Consider the following 26,825-nt stretch of genomic DNA (forward strand, 5'->3'; position numbering starts at 1 on the left):
CATCCTCAGGATGGACCTCATCCTCCTCTGTGTGTTCCTGCCTCTGGTGACCACGGCACGGGGCCAGTACGGTGACTACTACTACGGCCCCTATAACTATGGGGATAATGATGAATGGGTCAATGTGTACCGCCAGGGTTTCAACTTCCAGTGCCCACATGGGCAGGTGATTGTGGCCATCAGGAGCGTTTTCAGCAAGAAGGAAGGCTCGGACAGACTGTGGAACTACGCCTGCATGCCGGCGGCTCAGAGCCTCGGTGAGCCCACGGAGTGCTGGTGGGAGGAGATCAACAGGGCGGGAACTGAATGGTAGGATACCCCCAACCATCCCCGGAGGGCACAGCCCTGGTACCTTCTGTGGAATGTGGGTGCTAACAGTGCAGTCAGGGCAATGTAAATGTGCATTAATGCCCTCACAACCATCTGCTCCACTGCCCTGAACGACTGGCTGAGACTCACTGATCACTCTGCATGCATGTGAGGTGATCAACATCACCTTTGGCTTCTCAGTAGCAATTTTTTGCTGGAGGGTCTCAGCGTGGTTTAGAAATGCTGCATGGTTGGGCCACTCAAAACCTCAGCTGCTAAGGGGTTCAGTCTTGCTGGTTTGTTCCAGTAATGAGGAAAATTAGGCACCGGCCTTCAGTGAGGATAAAATCCCTGTTGAAAGGCTACACACTGAATCAGTAAATTAACTAGGGAACAAATTATAGAACTCCTTGCTGCGACCTCCTGCTATTATTACTAGAAAAAAAAATCTTCTCTGTATTGCACTGGCTTTTCTCTTTGTGTTCTTGTTGCTAAGCTTTTTGGCTTAGGCCAAGTCAAAGGCTGTTTTCTAGTCATGCTGCTATTACAGGAGCCAAAAATCCATATTAACAAGCAACGATGGTGGCATATATATAAACAGGATAATGACAGCAGAAGGCCCTGTAATTCCCTAATATAGTCAGGTTTGGTTAACTAAATGTTATACTTTTCATCAGGCTTACAGGCAAAGGTCATCACATTTTATGGCCCAAATAATGTCTGGAAATATGCATGGTGTTTAATGTTTAGGCAGCACATACCCTGTATTTCATTATCTTCCAAATATTTCAAGAAACACTGTTTTGGAAAACTCTGAGTTTGATAGAATGAAATGAATGCAAGAATATTTTCAAATACTTGAAATAATTTTGCTTCAGAAATTGCAATGTGATGTTTTTAGATTTCATGTTATATGGGAACAGGTTAGCAATGCAGTATGAAGCTTCTGCTTTTCAAATGATTCAAAATTTTGTCCTGAATTATTCATGCTCTTTCATTTACCACGTGATACATTCCTATGGCTGATGCAATAGCTAAGGAAAAAAAGATTGACATTATACTTGATTTTGGATTAAGACCTGTAAAGAAAGGAGGAGGGTTGGAAAGGCAGAAAGAAGAAACTGTGATAAAACTGGGTAACTTCCTCATTTTTCATACATCGATGTCATTTCTACTGATTGCATAATAATTTTGAGTTAGACCTTTCTATTGGGTGAAATAGAATTATTGTTGTCTTTCTAAAAATCCCTGGCAGGATTGCTCGAATTCGTTTCTCACAAACAGGATACTGTGTAAGTTTATACAGAACATTTTCTTCTGCTATCTAGCCATGGGGCCACAATTATCACCACACTCCATATGTCTAGCATGACTACATTCGTGGTTACTCTCATTTTCTTCACCTCTTAAAAATATCTTTCCACTTTGTCCTTTTTTTTCCTTGCTTACATTTTTTCCCCATTGTCAACTCTTTCTTTTCTCCAAATATTTTTCTTTTCCAGCCCCTCTTATAGGTGTTTTACTCTAATTCAACTCTTTCCTAGCTTTTAGAGCTTCCCTAAATAAATCACCTTTCCAGTCCAACATCCTTACTCCTACCTGCCTTCTCTGCATAGATCCCTTTCCTTTCCTTTCCTTTCCTTTCCTTTCCTTTCCTTTCCTTTCCTTTCCTTTCCTTTCCTTTCCTTTCTCCTTTCCTTTCTCCTTTCCTTTCCTTTCCTTTCCTTTCCTTTCCTTTCCTTTCCTTTCCTTTCCTTTCCTTTCCTTTCCTTTCCTTTCCTTTCCTTTCCTTTCCTTTCCTTTCCTTTCCTTTCTCCTTTCCTTTCTCCTTTCCTTTCCTTTCTCCTTTCCTTTCTCCTTTCCTTTCCTTTCTCCTTTCCTTTCTCCTTTCTCCTTTCCTTTCCTTTCTCCTTTCCTTTCTCCTTTCTCCTTTCCTTTCCTTTTTCCTTTCCTTTCTCCTTTTTCCTTTCCTTTCCTTCCCTTTCCCTCCCCCTTCCCCTTTCCTTCCTTCTACATGTTTTGAGGGAAGTAGCAAATACTCCCATATGATTAGGGAACACCCATCCTTTTGCAAAGGTGAACCTGTGCTCCTAATGACTTGTGTTATTTCTATACATCTTAGCCAGCTGCACCTGGTTGTGTTCTGCAGTTTTCTGCACCCAGGTCTGAGCTGGTTGTATTTACAGTGCCTCATGGAGACAGCCTTGCTGTAAGCCAGCACATTCTTCCTGTGCTGAGATGCTGCTGTCCAAGAAGCCAGCAGACTAAACCTAGATTACAGTGAAAGGGTGGGTCAGCAGGCAGAGAGCCTGAAGTGTCTGAGTGCAACCTCAACCCTCAAATTAATGTGACAGCACAGATGTATTCTGTGAGGCCTTTGACATTCCTAAATCTTCTCTATTGGCAGCCTTACTTCTCATAGCTTGCTCTCTTTTCTCTCTCTCTCTTCCAGCTCAGTTCTATTTGGAGCTATCCTCAGTTCTAAAGAGACTGACTCAGTATTCAAGTGGGACCACAAATACGGGTCACAATTTGTACCATTATTTCCTTTTTATCCACCTCTGTTTCCCCACTGATCTCCTGATGAACCATTCTGTAGGTGGGCAATACATTACCATCATGGCAGCTGACACAGCACTCTGCTGGACTCACTAGTCTGTTCCTCATTCTGGTAGGATGGACTGTAATATTCCTTCTTTGGCTCTGCCTCACAGGGTATTTGGTCTCACTTTGTACACCACATCCAGGGAGATTCAATGGCTTGAACCACCAGTAACAACAAAACCACCAAGCTTTTCCTAAAATTTAAGATATATTATCTTTGCTGTAATTGAAGCTTTTTATTCCTTGCTCTGCCTTCACTGAGTAGTGAGAACAAGCATCCTTTGTAAAATCTCTTTAATAAGTATCTGCTATGCCTTTCCCTCAGCCACACACATTCATCCATGCTTTTGCTTGCAGGCTGAAAACATCTCTGTTCTTCTAGTTCTCCTTTGAAACTTTTATAATCCAAATCCCCTAACCAAGCGCTGATCATACATACAGATCTCCTCTGAATTCCCTTAAGCTTCTCAGCCACATCCCAGAAAATCTAGTCTGGCAGAAACTCTAAAAATGACCTCTGACAAATGTTTATGGCATTTCACAAATCACCGTTTCTAACCGTTGTGCAGCTGTACAACAGAGACAAACAGTAGAGATGTTTCTGTAGAAAAGACAATAAACCAATAAAAGCTTTAGAGAGAAAATGAAGTGGGAGTATAAAGCAGAGAAAAGAGTCTCCAAATCATTATTTTCTTTGTCCATTAGCACTGGTAGGAAATGGCAGAAATGGATGTGGGGAGCATAGGGATGAGAGAGTTGTGGGGACTGGAGAGCAGCAGGGAACCACTGGCATACTGGCTTAGGTAAGCTTACTTCCCACCCTAACACTAGGTATTATAAGGACTTCTAGGATTAAATCCATAAGAACTTGCATCTTACAGATATGAAAGAATTATTCAACAGAAAGAACGCAGAAGCAGACTTGTGAAGATCCATCATCACTGACAGTTACCTGGCATCACCTACTGGCATTTCAGAATACATCTACCCATAAGTGCCTTGCTTAATAAACACATCCTTGAAGATAAGCATATGTGTACATGCACTTCTGAAAAGGGCATGTTCTTTTATGTTTTGCTAAACAGACATGAGTCACCTGCAAATGCGCTACAAGACTCAGAGAGAAAATTTTGGCAGGAGACTGGGTGAGATGATCTATGATACCTTCTCATCTTCATTAACCTGTGCGTATATTTCAAGTTAAGTAGATGTAAAAGGCTTTGTTGATTCTGTCCCAACATCCTCTTCCTAGCCCTGCTGTCTCTGCAAAGGCTTTCTGCTAACCAAGATGCTATTCAATACTGGGAATGAAACTTGTTCCTGGAAGATTTGGAAATACTCATGTCTGGAGCAGAGATAAGTCCTTAGGACATCCCCTGATTCTACACACTCCTAATTATTTATATCCTGTGAAATCTCAAGGAGTCCTGCCTTTTCAGACAGAAAAAAAAGCTTATGTTCTTAGCTCCATTTGTACTGAAGGAAGCTTCACCTTTGGTAAACATTCTACCACCTAAGAAAAGGTGAGGCCTGAGTGACTGCAGGTGAGACTGCTCTTCATTGCTTCACTGAATACTACAGAGCTGTCTCTACAGACCACTCTTTGAACAAGGTATTTAAGAAATCTTTTTATCTTGCCTGAAAGTACCAAAGGACAGGGATCAGACAAAAAAATGAACAAAAGCCTGTAAGTGAAAGAAAAGCAACTCATCCTTCCTGGAAAAAATGTTTGCTTTACACCACATAATACAGATGGAACCACGCCATATCTCCAGTATACTCCCATAAGGCAAAAAGCAGAAATAATTCCAGCCAAGTGATTTTTAATGCATGTTTATTGCCTCTTTTCCTTGTTTAGACTTCTGAGAAAGTGCTTTGATGAGATTTGGAAAAAACAGATATCTAGGTTCTCCCTCCTCACTCATATTCTCACTCTCCTTTGCCTTCTCTTAAAGTGCACAAACACACACACAGATCCTTCATGTAGGCACACAACCATATTTCCCACAAACTGGCTCAAAGACAGATTCCTGAGCAAAGGAAGTGCTTGCTTCTGTTCAGGCACTGGCAGCACACCCTGGTACATGTCCAAGGAACTGCTTTTGTTCTCAATCTCTGACCAATCCCAAGTCTCAAAACTGGTGCTGTATTACCCAAACCTGATAAACAAACTGCCCTTTCAAAATGTTTCCACTTGTGCTATCTACATAAACAAGCTGATTTTCTTCAAAGCCCTGGGTTTATGTTAAATGGATAGTGCTACAAGTTCTTAGCACAGCTGCAATGGACTGAGTCCAGTGGGAGCATCTGAGGAGAAGAGGAATATTTCTACAGACAGAGGCCTCATCAGCGTCTGTCAGTAAGAAATCAACAGGCTGATTAGGGCCTTGTCTTCCCTTTGGGCAGGGGGGAAAAATAAAGTCATCACTGACCACCAAATGAAAGACAAAATAGCTGGAAATGATAGTGAGGTTTCAGAAATCACAACAGGTCTCACCACCCTGCAGCAGATAGGGAAGACTGCTCATAGAAGTGGCTGCTGGAGACTGGCACAGCCTAATCAAACATGGAAAAGTCATTCTCTTCATCTGAGCACCAGTGTTTCAAGTATCCCGAGCCTGCCTTCAGCCACTTACCTCTCCCCACTTATCTGTAACAGACTGACCATTAAATTAGCTTTCTTCATGTGGCTAACCAAACTACACAGAGGAAGACACTCCCCCAAAACAACTCAGAAGGGCAGGACAGGGACTCCCCTGAACAGCTGTACCAAAAGGAACTTCAGTTTTGGGTACTGAGAGTTACAGATTTTGCTAAAACAGCATGCCAGGAAAACAGTGTATCTAATGGCTCATCAAAAAAATGTCTCCCACACTCTAACCATGGTCTTAGAGGCTGCAGGAGGTTAGGGCACCTCTGTCTGTACTCAAGGGAAAACTGCAGATGAAAGCACACAGTGCTGTTTCAGTTGGGTCAGTTTGCCATGTCTGACATATCCCCAGAATATATATATATATCTGTTCTGCTGTGACAGCCTCTAGAGAGATAGCTTTGAAGTAATTAATGATGCAAGTTTTCCAGGAACCATCTGTTCTACAGCAAAACACTAAGATGTTTCTGCAGTATGTTTCTGAATGACACCCTCAGGTTACCCTGTTATAAGGACCTAAATAGCCTTTAATGAAGCATGGCCCAAAGACTACTGAACTGCATGTCAGACCCTACATGTTTCCAGAGAGCTTCAGGGAGTGCTACCCCATCACTGTGGCAGATACTGAATGTAAGCTCTAACAGCACCACTTACAGCATCTTGATTTGGGCTTCCCTGAGGGGAGTTGAAATCAACAGGCTTCCTTTTTGGATTGTCATCTTCAGGAAACATGGTCAGGCTCATTCTTTACATGTCTGAGGGACAGAGGGCCTCAGAGACAGGTTAACAACACGGCACCAGCATTAGATGGGGCACAACACTCTAGGGCTTTCTCTGTCAAAGAGCAAAAATAAGATGTAGGCATAATTATGACTTGTCACCACAACTGGTGTCATTGCACACAACAATGGTACTGCTGCAAGCAACGTTTGTCTTCAGCCTGGCAGGAAACTGTTGAGTCAATGAGGTACACACTTGGTTACTGAGGTTTTATCAATGTTTGCAAGAAACTTTGTTTTAGGGTGAAACAGTTCATGCAAGGACCCAAAATCCACATCTGTATTTTGAGCGGGTTCCTTTCAAAACAGCTCTGGTTTGGTATATATGCTCATTGGTGCACAAAAGAAAGCAGTCCTGACCTTAATTAAACTGATAACAGAATGCATGCTTTGGCTGCTTGCCATGACAGAACTCAGCTGTACAGCACTCAATAACCGTATCAGAAGAAGGCTGAGCAAAGGAGAGGCTTTTCACAGCAACTCCAGCAGGATGTGGAAAGCCTCAGCTAGCATATCCCTGTTAACTACAAAAAACTCCACCCAAAACAAGGCTGTATAGTTCACTTTTTATAAAATAGTGCAGTCATTTCCAACATGTAAATGAGGGAAAGGAATGGCAACTTCCCATTTAACAGCACCTGACCCTCGGCACCACTAATCTTCCCACTCCTCCATCTACCAGCCAGCTCACCTCCTCTTCTCTCAGTACTGGATCCAAAAGGCAACTCGACATACATTGAAACTTGAGCCAACCAGAAAAACAAAACAACCTATCCATTGCCAAGTTTAATCCCACACAGTCCCAGCTGGTTTCTCATGTGCTTCACCTAAGAGGTATCTTTCCCTCTTCTTAGCAATGTCAGGATTCCATAAGTAAGGAGAACCCAGTGACATTAATTTTGAATACTGAACTATCCCCTATTTTAAAAAATGCTACATTTTGCTAGTGGGACTAGCAAAAAAGTTGGTTTTCTTTTTAACTTGGCCATAAAGCAAAGTTTTCATTCACCATATTGGTTTGTTGGATCTACTGTGATGGTAGTAGTGAGTTCAAGAGAAGGAATAAATCATCACATAATAAGTGTTATTTTCAAATTAGTGGATGAAGTACCTGACTAAAAAGGTGTGTGTGGAGGGGTCCTTTGTTTCCCTTGAAGAATTTCTTTCTGCTTGTAGGAAAAAGGCCAGCTGGGAAAAAGAAAGAGAAGAAAAAATTTTATACTAGCTCACAAATAAGCACTCCAATTTCTGAGAGCATCTCTTCATTTTTACAGGAATATCTGGAATTCACTTGAAAATAAGAACGATCAGGGAAAAATATCTCATGTTTTCTCAAAGTTAAAGAAAAGTACTTCAACATCATTCTTATCTTTCTTTTGCTGAACCCAATATTGAGCTTGAATAACATAGTGCAAAAGTTGGTGCATATGAGACAAGTAGAGCAGGAGAAATGAGCACAAGCTTAAAACTTTATTTCGTATTTTAATTTGAATATTTTTAAAATAAAACAGCAATAAGACATGACATATCCAATTATTCTCTCTATCTAGGAAATTTTTAAGGCAACTTTAAATATTTTTTTTCCAAACTTTTCATGAGATTATGAAATTAGGTTCAAAAACAACCAAAACTTCTTAAAGTTTGGTGTTCAAACCTGTATGCATGTAACCATGTGGAGTGTTGCATTAGATAGATTTTTTTTCAATATGTTACAGAGTGAAGGGTCCGTCAGTGATGTCTGCCTTGAGATGAAGCTTTGCATCAAAACTGGAATGGATTAGTACAAATGTCAAGAAAAGAAAAAGCTGTTGTGGGGAAAGGGAGTGGGAAAGTGGGTAGGACTTCTGAGACAGAATGTAAGCAGGCAGGGAGAGAACAGGAGAAGGAAGAACCCCCAAAAAAGACAAGTATGGGCAGGAATATCAGATACTAATCAGTGCAGGTGGGGAATTGCAGGGAAATGCTGAGCCTCTGAGATGAAATGCAAAGGAAAAAGAGGAACTAAATGCCTCCCAATGTTGCATCTGTGTAAAAGAGATAGAAAATCTCCCAGGGGCACAAGGACTTGAACAGTGGAAATGCACATAACTGGGCATGAGGAGAGGCAGAAGAGACACAGGTTTGGATCTACTTTATACAAATTAATGTAGAAAAGTGTTTATCTTGCAACAGGTATAACCATTCCCTATGCTTCTGTGGTATCAACCTTTCTTCCATCAGGGTAACACCAATAATCTGCAGCTATCCAATATGTTTACACAGACTCTTAGCCATATGTTCCCATGGCCTATCTGCCAAAAAACAGAGCAACTTCCTATCAAAGTCCTGCTGAAATCCTCTGAGTAGGAGCCAAACTGCCTTACTTGGTGTGATTCCATAGCAACTCAAGAGTCCTCATCACTGCTTAGATCTGGAGGTCCTCGGAAGTGTCTCACAAAGCACAGCAAGTACATGTGGCCCCAGCAGTGTGGGAGATGAGGGGACACAAACAAATGTAAATAATATTGTCTGAACAACAGAACAGGACTGAAGGGACAGACAGAAGAGATAACCACATCAAAGGATGAAGCTGAAATTTAGGCAGAGGAATTCATCCTGCACTGGTCAAAATGGATCAGTTTTTCAGCTTTTGCATGCGCTAGCTTGAGCTTCATGCTTTGCAAGCACTAACACCTGTAAGCACAAGTGAATGACTGTCCAAGCATCAGACTCTGCTAGATGATATGTTTTTCCTCCAGGCTCATTAAAATAAACTATGAGGCCACTGAATGAATCTAGAGGATTTTTTTTATTATTTTTTTTTATTTGTTAATCATAAAGTAACTACTGAAAGTTTTATATATATATATATATATAAATGTATTTGATTTTATGCTATGGAATGGAAGGCTGGCTTCAGATCTAGGCTACCAGTTTTCTTTGATGAAAGACAAAGAAAGGAAAGGAAATAGGAGAAACAAGGAGGGCAGGAGGGTGCTGAGAGAATGAGCACCCTACAGATGAGTTAAAGAGCTGTCTGTTTTCACACTCTCCTTGTCTTTGGTCTGCAAGAGGAAGGTATTCAAACTGATCATCATTTGAATTATTTTGAGTATCAGTGTCCAGATGTTTGTAGGGTGTGTAGAAAGAGAAGCACGTATCTGCATGCTTAGAGGCTGTCTTTTCTACTTGAGGCAGTGATTTGCATGTATGACAGAATTCCCAAGTATACAGAATGCAGAAGATTTTTCTTCTGAAAATCCATTCATAGAATTTATGTTAATCTTATAATTTCATAACATCTCAGTCTCAGTTTTCCTTATGTGATTGCTATTAATCATGGTTTCCTCACAAGTCTATCATGATTTAAGAGTGCTTTCTCCTGGAGACAGGTAATTGAAAAAGAAATTTTTTAAAAATTGCTGAGCTCCTCTTATAGGAGAGTTTCTAGAGTTTTTGGAGAGCAGTTGTAAAAATTTCTCAAGTGAACTCTAAATGTTCAAACACCAACAGTCAAGAAAATAAAATATAAAAATATTAATGGGTGTTTGAAGTCAGTCTCATGATTTGTAAACAATCAGCCAGTCAACACCAGAACAATCTTCTTGTCTGATTAGCACAGTGGAATGATTAAATACTTTAAAACAGTTTCAATAATGTTAAGTGCAAGCTAATTTTTAAGACATCATTAGTTAACTACTGCTACTTTCTTATACACAATGGTTTCTCAGTACACAGTGAGCACATACAGTGCTTCTCAGTACAAAATCAAACCCTTAACTTCTACCTTGAATCAAAATTTTTAAGGCCGTTTTCAGAAAGGCTTGAAACTATCAGAGAGTGTAATATTACCTTTTCCTTATGTGTTCTCTTCTTTCCCATCTTACTCAGGTATCAGACCTGCTCAAACAATGGGCTGGTGGCTGGTTTCCAAAGTCAGTATTTTCCATCTGTGCTCGACCGTGAATGGCAATTCTACTGCTGCCGCTTCAGCCGCAGATGCCCCTATTCATGCTGGTGAGTTCAAGCAGAAACCAAACCTGCTACCTTCTTTTCCCCTTCAGTCCCTATCAATGTTTTTGGCTGCTTGGGCTATCAAAAACCTCATCAGAAAAATATTCAAGTGTGTTTTAAGCAAGTTTTCCCCAGTCTGGTAACAGGATTCTCAAGGATCCATGGCGAAGGGAGGAGAATGGGGTCACAGTCACACTGAGCAGTGCAATGCAGCAGACAGCCCTAAGGGAACAGGTCTGGGTACCAGCAGCATCCCAGCTATGCTGGGAACCATGACAAAAGTCTCCAAAGTGGAACAACAATTCAAAGGTGATGATATAACTTTCACTATGGATCCAGCACATTTAGGAGCATCTCTGTGCCATGCAATTGTGCCACAATGACTTACAGGAGTGAATTTACTGCCAGTTGCCTCAGAAAAAACATCCTGTGGCTAGCAGTTTGAGATTTCTGGTTTTATAGTGCATACAACTTGCTCCCTCTGTAAGGTTTTTGGAAGACCAAAGTCAAAATTAACTACTGATTGTAGTCCAAACCAAAAAAAAAAAAAAAAAGAAAAAAAAAGCACCCTCGCTTCAACACAGTATCACAACTGGTGATGGCAACCTCACAGAGGCTATGGAAAAATGAATTACACATACTGAGCTTCCCTGTGACCCCAGGTGTGGTTTCTCTAAATTGAGATGGAAGCATAAAGCTCATATTACTCCTGTCCATCTGTCTATTCTGGGTAACAGAAGTCAAGATTTTATGCTCCAGGGCTATCAAGTCACCTACTCTCCCTGACAAAGAATAACCTGCCTGCACTCTAAAAAACCAACCAAACAAGCACAACTAATACAAAACAGAGAGTCCCTCCTCCCCCCCCAAAAAAAAAAAAAAAAAAAAAAAAAAAAAAGAGGGGGAAAAAAAAGTGAGAGAAGAAGAGAAGAAAACAGAGAGGGGGGAGAAATCTGTGCTTGAGCCTTTGTTTCCAGAACTCAGCTTTGAAATAATCTTCCCATTGAGATGTATGCAAACTGTTTACACGCCTGTTAGTCTTTCTTGTCTGGCTGGCTACTGGCCAAACACAACAAGCACAGCAATGCCTTGCTTTGCATCCTCCAGTCTCCTTGCATCCAGAAGGAAAAAACACTTTTTAAAAATAATTATTATTTTTTTTAAATTTGAATTACAGGATCCCTGTAACAAACCCTTTTAATATTCTTCTGCCCCCTTTCCAGCCTACAGTGCCAATGGATGTTCTCTGCCTGGGGGATTATTTACTTATCTGCTTAGGCTCTTCCCTCTGAGGGAAACTCATACTAACTTTTAAGCAGTTCTTCCAACCTCTTTTACATCTCTAATATTGCTTGAATTTTCTGAGAGACAAAAGAAATCTCTGACCTCTTTTTCTGTTGACAAGTCTGCTTCCCTCAGACATCATCCTGACAACTGGGAACAGCTTGCCTCCACCTTGCAAATTGGCATTCAGAGTAATGCAAATCCTAATACAAATATTTAGGACTACTAATGTCTTGCATCTCCTTCCCAGCTGCCCAGGACTCCTATACTGCCCTTCTATTTCCAACAGTGATTCCAACATTCCATTTTTTATGGTTGGAAAAATAAGCCTTATGTGGTTCAGATAACAATATCTTTCCGTGCAGAAGAGTCACCAGGCAGGTGTAGCATTTCTACAACTAAACAGGGTAGAAATCCTATGTTCTCATGATTATCTGGAATGAGAGAACAGGAAAACCTCTGGGAATACCTGCTACCTAGATTGTGAAAAGCTTCTGATATACACTTTGTAACTGTGGGTTCATTATAAAACCATTTTTTGCCTTGTATTACCAGGCTCAGTTATTGCATCCATAGCACAGTTTGCTCTGTTCAAGCTACCTGACACTTCCCTATCCACTCTCACAGCCATATCCACCCTGCACAGTTTTTCATATAGTTTCTTCTATTTGAGAGTTCTGGTGGACCTTACTCTGAAGGAAGTGCCTCCTTACAGTCTGTTTCTTCCAATTTCTTTCAAGCTCTCATTCTGCCTTTGGGGTTATCAAGGTAGATACAAGCTCTTTCTATATACAGTTGTCCAAATTAGGATTTTATGGCCTGGATAGACAGACAACCAGATGTGTAAAAAGATTGTTTAAGAGGCTCAAAAGGGAGTGATTGAAGGGCAATATTCTGCCCAGATGCCCATTACAAGCAGACTGCTGTAACTACCTTGGGACCAGTCCTGCTGAACACCTTTACCAATGACTTCGAGGATGCAACAGAGCACACTCTCACCAAGTCTGCATATAACACCAAACTGAGGGGAACAGCTGATATGCCTGAAGGCAGGACTGCTCTTCAGAGGGTTATGAAGAAAATCTTTTCTGCTTTGAGGACAGTGAAGGCAGTAGAGCATGAAGGCGCAGGATCCATACTTGGAGGTTTTCAAGACTTGGCAGAATAAAGCCCTGACCTCATGGCTGACCCCGTTTTGAGCAGGGGGATGTACCAGAGATGTCTTGAGGTCCTTTCCACCAAAATTATCTCACACTCCTAAACACAGCATTTCTCTGCTGCAGGGCCCACACCATGCACCTAAATTCTCTCCTCTCCAAAACAGTAGTCTCCAGACTGTGGTCTGATGGGAACAGTTTCTTTTGTGTTTTATTGCCTCCACCCTACCTTGACAATGCCTGGGAGAGGGTTAGTTGTTACGCTAAGATATAAACAACATGAACTGCAATGTCGTAGCTCAAAACCCCGTGCCTTGGATCCACTTCCACTACTACAGATGTGACTTGTCTGAATTTTTAAACTTCAGTGCACAGCCACTAAACTTCCCACTCCCTAAGCTCAAGAGATCTCACTCACCACTTAACTTCCTTCAGCATTTCCAAGTTATTGTCACAAAACCTTGTTTACATATCAGACTTCTGGCTGGTGTCTTGCACTCTGCTTAAGATCCATTTGACAGACAGACTGTATCTCTCAAACAATCTGCAAAGCAGTTCTGGGCTACCAAGGGTAGGACTTGAAAATGTATATGCATACCAGACACAACAAGGATGTGTGTGTGTATACAGTATCATCATTAATACAGCTCTGCCCCAACTCATATTGGCATTTATTCTGCTACAGAAGCTACTTGTCAATAAACTATCTGAGGAGAAATGGCTATCAGCATGTTGCTGACTGCTATTTCTTGGTTGAAGCTGCTTAATTTTTTGCAAAGACAAGTATTAGTATATGGCCATACAGAAAAATAAGCCCAGAAAAATATGTAATGGATCATGCATGACACCAAGGAAAATCCATATTCAAACACAATCCATGTTGCAGGCTTTCTCAGCAGCCTTGAATTTTAATGTGGAATGAATCCTTCATTATGAAACCAGACATAAGCAGAAAGGCATGTTTAAGAAAACTGATAATACTGAGGTGTAACAAAAGGTTTTGTTTTAAATTAGTTCTCACCTTGGGTATTTCATCCCTTCTTCCTTCAGTTGCCTCTTTACGGGGATCTCTGGGATCATAAAAGCAGTAAGAGCGCTCATCTTCATGCACAGTTTCTCTTGGCTCGTCTTCAGTACCACATTCCTCCTGAAGTGAGCTGGTCTCCCCTAACATGAATAAAAACAGGTTTCCCCCATGTATATGAGGCATGCAAATGGTTTGTAAGAATTTGACCCATTTTTCACAGCTGGAACATTTCTGTGTTTTTTGAGTCCTGTTAATACTTATTGTAATATCAATTTATGATACCATCATGATGACTGAAACATACACTTAAACACTTTGCTTAAGAATCACAGGATCATCCAGGTTGGAAAGGACCTCTGAGATCATCAAGTCCAATCCTTAATCCACTGCCACTGTGGTTACCAGACCCTGGCACTGAGTGCCACATCAGTCTCTTCTTAAAAATCTCCAGGGACACAGAGTCCACCACCTCCCTGGGCAGCCCATTCCAATGCCTCATCACCCTCTCGGTAAAGAATAAAGAGAGGGAATTTCTTCCTAATATCCAAACTAAACCTCCCCTGGCAGAGCTTAAGTCCATGTCCTCTTGTCTTACTGGGAGCTGCCTGGGAGAAGAGACCGACCCCCCCCCGGCCACACCCTCCTTTCAGAGAGCTGTAGAGAGTGATGAGGTCTCCCCTGAGCCTCCTCTTCTCCAGGCTGAACACCCCCAGCTCCCTCAGCCCTTCCTCACAGGACTTGTGCTGGATCCCTTCACCAGAAGAGAATGTGGTTAAACCCAAACACATGCTTAAGATTTTTATTTGGTAGCATCTATATCCTATTTTTTTTAAAGTACTTTGTTTCTTTCCTTACTATGCCAAGTCTTGTCATGGATTCTGCATATTTTTACCATACTAAAAACAATTAAATTCCCCACAGGAGGCAGAAAAGCCCCCATTATTTTACCTAGCTATGGAATGCTATGACAGGAAAATAAACTGTGTGCTGATTCAAACCATAAAGGAAGCAAATCCATCATGGATGCAGGGACAGTGTTATTAAGTCGTCGGATTATAGTTCAGATTTTTCTCTTTGCCAGGAAATTGAAAGCTTGACTCTATACTCTCAGAATCAAACACATGTCACAGAGCAGTCCCAAGTCTGCACAGACTGTTTATGACTGTTCTCCTCTCCAAACCATCCACAGCCTAAGTACCAGAAGGTCTGTCTGGAGCTGTGGCTGCACCCTGTCATGGTGACACTGTACAGGCAGCAATTACATTTTCCAAGAGTTATGGGCATTAAAGAGCTTATTTGTTTTCTTGCCTCATTTCTCATCCTGCCACCAAAGCAATATTGAAACTGATGAGATCCTGTGCAGGTTTCTCAGATATTACCAAGAGCAGAGATATATCCAGAGGTGAACTCAGAAGAGATATGGTAGCAATATGCATTTCTGGACAACCCAATTCCCCCACCCCTTTATTTTTTTAGGAAAAAAAACAGTGATATGTCTAGGTAAATCCATGATCTCAGAATGTGGAGCCTGAACTCAATCCCAGAACATACATGACATGGCCACACGAGAGAACTGCTCATCACTGGAGCAGCTCAGGTCACCACTGGTTCCCTGGCAGCCCAGCAATCTGGGATCTGTACTGAGAGCATTGGCAGGAATTTCTGTAGACAGTTTACTAAGACCCTCTTTGGCTTTTCAGCATAGTACGCTTTTTAGAAGGGGATGCTTGCTGTCTTCCAGCTGGAGGAAGAATTGAAATTTTTTAAAAAGCATATAATTCCCACATTCACTGGCTGTAACATGCAGGCTTATGGTTCTTGAAGCAATATTCTTCTTTAGGAGAGCCATACCCTTGAAGCACATGTAAATAACACCTGAAGCAGTAAGGTCATTCGGGGGACACTCCTTGTCCTCAAAGGTCAGAAAGTTAATGTCGAAGCTTATGTTTCCCTTTGAAATGAAACAGCTTCTTTTGGCTGTGGTACTGTTAGAGTAAAAGTTCATCAGTGAAGATGAAAATGAAGGTTAAAGGGGAGCCATTTATCTTGTTAGCAGCATAGTTGCATAAGCACTGAAAGGTGTAAGGCACTCTGATACAATGCACAATCCTTACTAACAGGAACTAAGGATATTCAATAGCTGGAGCAGGAAACCAGGAGCTCTGCCACTGTCTTTGATATTATAAAGGACTCGTTTCCTTTGCTTGATATCTGAAGGCAAGATGTATCCACAGCTCCCATTTGGTTCTGTAAGGGACAAGCTGTACAAGAGGAGGAAGCCCATTGGTGTGACTCACTCTTCTTATTGGTAAAAAACAGATTCAGGATATTTATTCCTGAAGTCAATTGTTAAAAGCGTGCTAGGGATCACTGTAGAATAGTACAAAACATTCTTCTCTCATTCTGCTAAATGATTAACCTCTGTGTTTTCTGTTAATTACTAACATAGCAATTCTTCACCATGGAAAACAAACACCATTACTACATTCAGATTAAAATAATAACAACATAATCCTATTTAATGCCCTTTTTCAATATATTTCCTGCCCTGAGCAAGATTTGCAGATTATGGTAAAGCACATGAGAAAAGCGTGGTGGGAGGATGATACAAACCAGTCAGAAGATAAACCATCCCCTATCAACTCTAAACCAGCTAAAAAGTCCATTAGCAAAATACCTTTTTCTGACAGGTTTTCCTGCTCTCCCTTCATATGCCAAACCACCGTCCTTTCTCACAGGTTTTTCTTTCCCATCCTTTAGCATAATTGCCTGCCTTCTCCTTTCTTGCCACTAGTGCTCCAAGTCTCAGGTGTCCCAACACTTGCACCTGATACTAACCTGAGGTGGATTTGCAAAGCTGAAGCAGAATTTCTGTTTCCTGTAAATCAATCATACTGATAGAAAAGACTGCCACTTTCCAAGGGTCTCACGTTACTATTTTCTTCCCAATGAGTCCTTTCCCAAACTTAACACCTCTGTACATGTCTGGGTTTAGTAAACAATCTAAAATCTAAATGTACCCTGCTAGGCCTTACACAGATCCTCTGCCTCCTTGAGGTTCATTTGGCAATAAATTTACTCAGTGCCCAGGTCCCACAATCAGTATAACACAGGTTGTCTCATAGCTGCTTTGCAAGCCTCTCTTCTAGGATATTTTCTCATGTACCTTCTTAGGTACCACAAGCACCACAGCTTGGTCCTAGATGCCTTAGATGAAAAGCAGCAACAACTTTGTCTCAGCAACTGGCAATTCCCAAGTTTCTCACTGTTCCCCTAGCCCAGTTTTCTTTGCTAAGAGGTCAATGCTAGAAGTGCTCATGTAGGTTACTCTGGGTGCCTCTTCCTAAGTGGGACTTGCTCTTCTTTGGACTTGGGAGCCCAAATGGGAACTTGGGAGTCCAAACTCCTGTGGGCAGGCAAACCCTCACCACTAAGGCAAAAAGTGTCTCTCACTTGTTTCACAACTCCTCTGGGGTATAAACCATATACTGCCACATATGGCTTAAAATGCTACCACTTCTGTAAATAAATTACCTCTCTGCAGGGCCCTGTTACGTGGTTCACAGTTGCTATGCATTAGAGAGTAAAACACTTAATATTTTCAGTCCAGCACAGTAACACACTAAGCTACAACAAATGCTGAGTGAATTACAGTGCTGGGCAGATCCCTTTGAGGAGAGCCCTCATGGCTGGGTTAAATCACCTTCCTCCCCTCCAGGAGAATAAAACCAAGTGCTGAATATCCCTATGCATTAAACACTGGAACAGAACATCTCTCCATGAAGACATTTTGTGCCACTTAATCCCACAATTCTAAAACCAGGAGTAATAGAAAAGTGCTGGCTAACCCTACAGAGACCTGATACATGGAAAGCCAATTGCTTTTCCTTCTAAAGGATACAGTGAAATCCAGATGACCTTGAGATGCATGGGCTTAGGCGAGCAATTTCATAAGTGAGTACAGCAAACATCAAAGAGAACTGAATTAGGCAGACAGACCACACAGACTCAAGTGAACTTGAACATTGCTGTCATAGCACTATTATAATTTTTCTCTCCAGAACAAAAGTAGTCAGTAGGCATCTGTCTTTGTAACATGACAAAATTCAAAGCAGCCCAAGTTCCCTTATAATTTACTTTTAGCAACTGCATATATCTGCTTTTCAAATGTTCCTTAGTGGACAAGTTTTAAGAGGCCAAAGGGTAATGTGAAGACATTGTAGAAGAAGAGGGGAGATGACAGCAGGCAGGAAGAGAGGTAAGCTGAATGAAAGCTCCCTACTGCATCTATTCACTTCAGAAAAACACTGCCTGCTTATGCAAAAGCTCTGTGAGACCCTTCCCAGTACCTTTGAGCTTGTCATCAGATTTACTTTCCAACAGAAAGTCTCATGAAACAAGTTCAAAGAACTGACTCTGAGCCCTGTCTCTGAGTAGACAGTATTTTAACCTTCTATTTTACACAGTCTCATCTGCTCAGCACATAGTGCTGGTCAAGATTACAGAACAATTTCCTTGCTGAATGCCAAACAGATGTTATGAAACACATTTCTTAGAACATATATAAATACATGCCTTAGAGTTTTCTTATAATAATAGCCAAAAAAAGACCCAAAACCTGGAACTGATGGGGGAATGCAAAATGAAATCCTGATCCATAGCTGGTCTTCATGTCACATGTTTTAAAAACATGATGTGACTCAGGAATCTTCTAGATATGCAATCAGACACTCAGACTACGCATTAGTAAACTAAATAGGGCAACCTAGAAGAAGAAGCAGCCACACTATTAAACTGTCTTAACCTCCAAAACAAAATGCCCATATAAATGGGAGTATCTCCTTTTGTAAAATCATCCCAGTGATTATATTCCTAGTGAGTCAAATATTTAAGCTTGTACTCAAGCCCCATTGATTTAACAAAATTAAATATTCATGAGTGGTTGTCAGGGATGTGCTAGGATCACATTCAAGCATCATTCAAGTACTGCTGCTGGGCTGAATTAAGTCAGAAAAACAGTTGTCATGATTTCTCTAAAGGCTTCTTAACCCTGTCAGCTTCAATGGGAGCTGAGCCATTTCTTTCCACGAGCACAGCATCTCCCTTACAGGGAACCTCATTCTCCTCTGTGCTGCTTTGGAGTGAAGCTGACACAACTCTACCAGCAACTCACACATAAAATGGTGAGGGACAGGGAAGGACTGAGTGCCAGGTTTCCATTCCTGCCCTCTAGCATAATGTTGGCATAAAATACTGGTCAAGGTCCCAGCCACTTCTGCATCTCTTCATTATCTGTAAAATGTCTGCAAAACCAAGTAAAGCCTAACTTGCCTATTTCCCAAGGAAGCAGTAACCATTATTTGATTAAGTGCAGAACTGCTTTGAGCTTCTTAGATTAAATACACTGCACAAATATTGACCAGATCAAGATTTTTACATTATAAACTAGGTAGAAAGAGGAAAGACGAAGAACTAATGGGTTAATTGCTACATTAATCTAATAAAATTCACAAGTGGATAAATTCTTGTAACTATTTGGCTTGACAAAACTTACAAAACTCTACAGCAGCAAACCAAACAGACTAACAAGAGGCCAGAGGAAATCCCTGCAATAAAGACACAAGTAGCAGACAAGCTTTACATTGTAGTTCAGGCTGCTTTTATCCCAGAGTTGCAGATGTATATAAAGTATTTCAGTTTGTTCTAAACTGTTCTAAGCTTACAGATATTTATTCAAATAGCTACATTCATTGGTTACATAGAAAAGAAATCGAACTGCATCTCCTGGTGTTATTAAAAAACAAGAACTTTCAGAAACAGGAAATATCTACTATTTGAGTTGCATTCCATAAGCTGGACTGTTCTATAAGATAGTAAATTATTTTATCTTCTTTTTCCTTATTGTAAAGGTTAACAACAGAATATCCAGGACATTATGGAGAAGATATGGACATGATGATGTACACTTATGACTATTACATTCGTGGAGCAACTACAACGTTCTCTGCTGTGGACAGGTTTGCTTCTCATCTGTTGCACTAGATTTAAAAGAAAAAAGTTTTCCTTTTCTGTTTCTCCCAAAGAGTTCATGGCTACACATTGTTTGTTGCAGTATCTAGCATCAGGCTAGCACTATCAAGGACCAAACTTCACTGTGCATGTGGTTAATTGTCCAGGGTGGTGTAAGAGGAAAGGGCATGTTCATGCACAAGGGGATCATCTGTCACATTTATCTGAGTAGTGAAAAATATAACAACCACAGACCTGGCTAAATAAGAACTCCACAAAGCTTAACAATCTTCAGCATATTGTTTCTAACCCACCTCTAGTTAGAGCATCTTTTATCTAACCCAGTAATAACTTAGCCTGGAACATCTTCCCCTTTCAGGGAATGAGGGACTTACACTGGTCCACTTTACATCACAGAGAAGGATGCAAAGATAAGACCATACAAATGGCTACCTGAATGCTGTAAACTGCCCAATAAACCACAACACAATTCTAACCAATCTGGGGCCACACTAGGAATATTAAGGAAATGCAGTGCACATTGACCTCTTTCCAGAAAATGAGTTCACTACTTTTTCTTGATTGGTCCTGGTCATCACTTGACCAGGCTCTGTGATGCCCTAGGGCTCATGAAGCTGTACCTCAACCTTGATTCTTTGCTCTTGGGATGACCTCTAATGCATCAACTGCCATTTATTTGCTGATGCTTTTTATCAGACACCTCATCCCAAAATATTAGAGCATTCGTTATCAAACACAGCACAGACAGCAAAGCAACCTGTGATACACTGGCCTATCATTCCCACAAGGGACAGGGGGAGAGAAGAGAGGAGAAGCTTAAAACAGCAATGTTTCAAGCTGTCTGTAGGAACAGAAAAGGCCAAGGTGCTTTTGTCATTATGACAGTTTCAGTTTGCCAGATTTCACTAAGGATCCCCTCAGCCAAAAGATTACCTAAAATAAGGAGATGCCTCCAGAGTCACACTGTCAGAGTGCTGCAGGACCATAACTGTCATTTTCTGGATAAAATTATTTACCCTTCTCTGCAAATTATTCCAAAAAGCTGAAGTATAACTTTCACAGTTATTGACTCAAAAATATCCATCCCTTCCAACAAAGAATTTACAGGGTTGCAAGGGACATTTCTGTTCTGGGTTTTTTCTCTTAAATATTCCCCAGTGCTATTCTTAATCCTTGCTCCTCATGGCCATGGCAGATAGTGGGGAAGATAACGCAGACAGTACACTCCCTTGTAGCTGGATTCCAGCCTCCATCACATGTAGACCAGGGTAAAATCAGGAAGGGCAAGGGCAAACCTGGAAAACAGAGTGGCTGAGGTAACAGATTCCTCAGAGCAGATTCCTGTCTGTGACTGCTGAAGGCTTAACACAGCCTTCAGAACAAGGCTGCAGTGTGGGGACTGGCCAGGAGTAGAGACAGCATCACTGAGCTGGTCTGTTGGGAGTTAAAGGTTTTCACCAGTTATGGGACCACAGTACCTGGGAAGGAAAGAACATCTTTGTCCTACCACTGATAAGACACTACAGATGAACCTGCAGAAGTAGCAGGTAAAATAGAGAAAACATTTTATTGATTGCAATCTAGCAAACTTTTCTGTGCCAATGAATTTTATAGCCTGCAGCTTCCAGAATGACTAAACCCAACTTGTGTTGCCTCGCATAAAAAGCAAAAAATATTCCTGCTACACCAGTTCATAATTCAGATTCATACTTCTGAGTGGTATACTTGCAAAAGTAGGCAGTTTGTCATGATAAATGGTTCTTTGCAGCTGGTTGAGGCAGCACAGGAGCAAAAGTTATTCCCAGTCCCAGCCTATTTGTGTAAACATGCTGTAGATTTTGACACTGCTTTTCATTTTAAAACAAGTCAAACTTGTGCCCATACTACTTAGCCCATGACAGGCAATGTTCTTGAGCTAACAAAAGCCACAAAAACAGCCTTTGAACACACTTTAGTTCAAGCTTTCCTAATAATTTCAAACAGATATTTTAAGACTCCTTGCATAAGATTGCAGAGACCATGTTGTCCTGGTCTGGGCCAGGACACATGTCCTCCCTTCCTAATCTGTAAGACATTTCACCAACGGGGTAACTGGTGATGCACAGGTATTTGAGAGAGAACATGATACATCTGGCAAAAGCTGCAGAAAGTTTAGAAAGTTTGTATCCCCACCTCCTTTCCTATAATCATTCTCTGATCTTCCTTGCCTGTGTATCAGGAATGAAGAAAGGATTTGCTGTTCATCATCAGAGGTTTTAAGTGTTTCTCTGTGGAGAAGAGATTTTAGAAGTGTCCAATATTTAGATTTTTCAGTACCATTTTAAATGGGTCAAAAGAAGAAAACAATTATCTATTAAGCAAAACAAAAGCAGCTGGGAAGAATCAGCAGAGGTTTCAAGTATCTCTAGAAGCACATTTGGGAGCATGGTGATAATGCAGGTAGGATAGCCCATGGACATAAGAAAAGGAACATTTGGAGGAAAAGGTAGCATCTCTTGTTAGACAGACTGATAGATTTGGGGTATGTGAAACAGGCTGTAACCAACTGAAACAGCCCACACAGATATGCACATTGTAAGCCCTCAGCAAAGTAACTTCCAAAATAAATAAAAACAGTAATTCAAACTAGCTGCACAAGAGCTTGTCTGAACTCTGATATACAGTGTGATGATGGTATAGCTCCCTTGTGGAGGGGCCCATCTGGTTGGATTGGTCTCTTGAGTTCAGAGAGCACCACTGGAGATTCACAGCCCAGCCTGCAGCAAGAAAGAAGCTTGGACAGGGAGGTGGAGATTTACAGAAAGTTGGTCAAGAGTCTAGAGCACAAATTCTATGAGAAGCAGCTGAGGGAACTTGGGAGTTTTGGTCTGTAGAGCCATAGAATACCTTAGGTTGGAAGGAACCTCGGAGATCATCCACTCCAACCTCCCTGATATGGACAGGGAAAGTTCTTGTCTAGACAAGGTTGTGCAAAGTGTCATACAACCTGGCCTTGAACACCTCCAGGGAGGGGGCATCCAAAAATTCTCTGGGCAATCTGTTCCAGAGTATCACCACCCTCATACTAAAGAACTTCCAGTCTAAATCTATTTTCCTTCAGTTTAAAACCATTTCCTTCTGCCCTATTGCTGGACACTCTTATGGAAAGTCCCTCTCCAGCCTTCTTGTAGGTTTGCTTCAGCTATTGGAAAAAGAGGCTCAGAGGAGATCTTCCTGCTTTCTACCTCTACCTGAAAGGAGGTTGTAGCAAGGTGAGAGTCAAGTCTCTTCTCCCAAGTAACAAGTGATAGAATAAAAGGATTTGAGATTTGATATTAGAAAAAATTTCTTCACCAAAAGCATTGTCAAGCACTGGAACAGGCTGCACAGGGAAGTGATCAAGTCACCATCCCTGGAAGTATTTAAAAAATCTGTAGATGTGGTGCTTAAGAACATGGTTTAGTGATGGACTTGGAAGTGCTAGGTTAGTGGTTGGACTTGATAATTTTAAAGCTCTTTTCCAATCAAAATATCATGATTCTACAGAAAGAATTTTGTCAAATTCAGTATGAATAAGAATTAATAGAACTTTTTAACTGAATTGAAAACAGATTATTTGGCAATATTTGGAGACAAAAGATATTTTCCCTATAGCATCAACAGTTCAAATCTGGCAGCACAATAGCAGCTGGAGAGTAAAAGTGACAGTTCAATATTGGTTCCTAAATCCAAGGAAAATACATTAAATCAGCAATTTGAGATAACCTATAAACTGATGTTAAAGATCTCCAAAGGCAAGTTCTTATATATTCTAGAATATTTCAGACAGGGCAACTCCTGACAGTACCTGCACTTCCACTGGAAAACTTGTAAGGAACCTACAAATTCAAACAGGTTGATAACTATTGAACTACACAGACCATCAGTGCTACAAGGTAACTGCCTGCATCCTGAAAAGTTGGATGTATATGCTTGACTTCAAACATAAGTAATGAAAAAAGATAAGACACTATGCATAAATCCAATGACTATCATTTATCATAGATATACATAGATATACACATACATTATGTGTGTGTATGCTGAAGTGTCTGCAAATTCAAGCTTAAATTACAATTTCAGAAAGAATTCTGTTCTAATATTTTAAAGCATGTTATTGATTCAAGTAACTAAAATACATTTGTTTTAAAGAACTTTAAACTTTATAATATCCCTTTTTTAAAAAACAACTGCATCTTTTGAGCGTCTCTCTGACAATGGGTGTTAGTTTAGCAGACCTTCAGTTTTACACCTATAATCCTATTAATCCACATGGTCTCTCTGGGTGGCTCAGTGACCAAGAGTAACAATTGTCTTTGAAGACCATATACATAGACCAAATGAAGACTTACTAAAATAAATCTAAAAATTAATCTGGCATTTAATTAACCTTTGGTAACTGTTTTATGAGGCAATTATAATAAAGAACACCTAGGCTGCATGTTTTTTTGTCAAGGGAAAATTTAACCTATAATAAGCTAAGGTGGAAATCTGCAGCCTACTGCAGCTATTGGACATTTAATCATTTGCCTCTACGGTTGAATCCTGCTGCTTCAGCCATGCTTCCTACTAAAATTTGTTACTAGGTATCATACCACTCTCCTGAGAGAACAGACATCCAATTTCTTACAAACAAGGAAGAGCATAAACTCTCATAAGTATTTCTCTGACTCACATGTGACTTGTGGAGATCAAGGATGAGAAATGAATTTAATTTCTCTCACTATTGATTCCTTCACACCTTTAATAAGGGGCACAAGCTCAAAGTAGTTGGGAAAAAAAAAAAAAAGAGTGAATTGCATTTTGCTGTGTAACTTCCCACTCAAAAAATAGCTTGAAAATGACCCACATATTTTATTTTGTACACATTCCTGATCAATATATCACATGACAATAACTTTTGATAGAACTATCCTTTTCATCTTGGTCACAAAATTCAAATCTCTTTAGGACTCATTATCATCAAGAGCCATTGTCTTCTGAAGGGTACTCAGAGATCTAATTGTTCAGAGAGATTATTTTCTCACCTTGCGAAGGGGTGTGAAGGAATTATAACCATCAGACATCTCCTTCCAGCCCACAAAACCAGAAAACACTCAGAGGAAAGGCAGGCAATGGCACACAGGTAGGGACTTTCTTGCCACAATACCTGTTGTGAAGTCATTCTTACTTGCCCAGTCTTATCCCCTGCAGTTCTGGCTCACTAATGTCTCTCTGTTGTCTCTTCCATGCAGGGATCGTCAGTGGAAATTCATTGTCTGCAGGATGACAAACTATGACTGCCCATTTCAAAATGTTTAAAAAGAATGAGGGTACCCAACCTTGGGTACCTTTCCTTGGAAACCTTGGGAAGGACAGGGTGGGATGAGGGTCAGTGATTATGGGAGAAGGGCAATTAAGCTCACAAAAAAAGTACGAAGACTCATCAACTTCCTGCTGAAGATAAAATCCTTTTCCCCTGGAGCTAGTAAATAAATTGCCATCCCATGTGCTTGCAACAGGGATTTTGGAAGATTCCTTCAAGTTTTATCCCCCAACTAAAACTGCTTATGAAATACACATTTACACAAGTTTATGGCATATGCAGCTACCTTTTTTATATATACTATAGCCATTCTGAATGCATAGAGCTTTTTTTCACACAGCAGCTGTCCCAGCTTCCCAGCACAGTCACTCCGAATGAGGCAGAATACACTATAAGCTTTTGAACATTCACTAGACCTTCCTGTCTCTACTTTGTACTTGGAACCAACACAGTGATCCCTACCAGCTTCTCAGCATGAGTAGTTGAAAGTGTGCTGAAAGCAGCATCAGGGGGCCTCTGGCATCCTGCATCTGGTGTTACCTGTTACAGCCCTCAGCATAACTCCACTGCAAAAAAGCTCCACCTGCAGAGAGTATTCAGGTATATTCAGAGAGAATTCCAAGTATTCACAACACTGAATCAACACCAGATTAAAAAGAGAGTAGATCCGTCAATAAAACCAGAAGCCTAACTCAGCCTTAATGAGTCTCTTTTATGTTGTCTTAAAAGTCTCTGAGAACAAAACTACCCAGGAGCTTTACTCTGGGCAAACCCAGAAGTAGTTCAGGCTACTTGCACTCTCACTAAATATGCAAGCTGCATTTAGGAGTCCACTTTCCAGGTGGACTGGGTTTCCACTATGAGTGCCTGTACAACATCCATCTGCCTTTGGTAAGATATTCTTGGCTTAGAATAGACAAATAAAGTTTATAACTCAGGCGACCTCAGTTCATTCAACTTGCAGATCTCTATCCCCGCAGAGGATAAGCTGACCATGTTTCAAGAGTGCACATCCTTTGTGCAGGTGTAATTTAACAAGAAACCCTATTGATCTCTTCCAGGAAGATCTACGGTAGGATTTTTGCTCTTGAAGAAGACAGAATTTAGGGCTCAATTTCTTAGCTGATGAAGTCAATGCTAAACTTAGCAGTGGTTTTGACAGTGCTGTGATGATCCCATGTACCAACTTAAGGTTGCAAAGCTTCACAGGAAACAGCAATCAGCAATTGGTTTCCGTGTTCCAAGTATTTTTAACATATTCACTAAGCATACCCCTCAAGTGTGAGCATTAAAACTACACTTGTCCAATAAAAGAATAATAAATTTTGCATTGCTGTAGCCTTGTTCTTTCTTGATTTTACTTACACTAGCTTATTAATTTGCACACAAAGAAACCATTTGTCATTCTCAGAGACTGTAATGGTGATTAGGGAGTTTCTGTGAAAGCCAATAGCTGGGACATGTAAGTAACAGTGGGAAAAAGAAATCGAGGAGCCTAGGGAAGCTGAAGAAACTTGCTAGCTGACAGGTAGACAGGCAAAAGAAGCCAAGAGGGCTGAAACAGGAGAGCATCAGAGAAGAAGGTACTCACACCAAGGAGTTGATGAGAAGTTCAAGCACTCTAGTTAGACACAGAATGATCATCTTGAAACACCAGCTCTAGACATAC

At 40.8% G+C, this 26,825-nt stretch overlaps 1 protein-coding gene across 1 annotated transcript; it reads left to right on the forward strand.

The window, feature by feature from the left end:
• Positions 1-26,494, forward strand: DPT (dermatopontin). Its single transcript, XM_030469204.1, has 4 exons — positions 1-309; positions 10,213-10,338; positions 19,713-19,820; positions 25,086-26,494. The coding sequence occupies exons 1-4, from the start codon at positions 11-13 to the stop codon at positions 25,150-25,152; spliced, it is 600 nt and encodes a 199-aa protein (XP_030325064.1). The 5' UTR covers positions 1-10; the 3' UTR covers positions 25,153-26,494.
• The last annotated feature ends 331 nt before the right edge of the window (positions 26,495-26,825 follow it).

This window comes from Calypte anna, chromosome 1, assembly GCF_003957555.1.
Source record: "Calypte anna isolate BGI_N300 chromosome 1, bCalAnn1_v1.p, whole genome shotgun sequence".
NCBI classification, from domain to species: domain Eukaryota; kingdom Metazoa; phylum Chordata; class Aves; order Apodiformes; family Trochilidae; genus Calypte; species Calypte anna.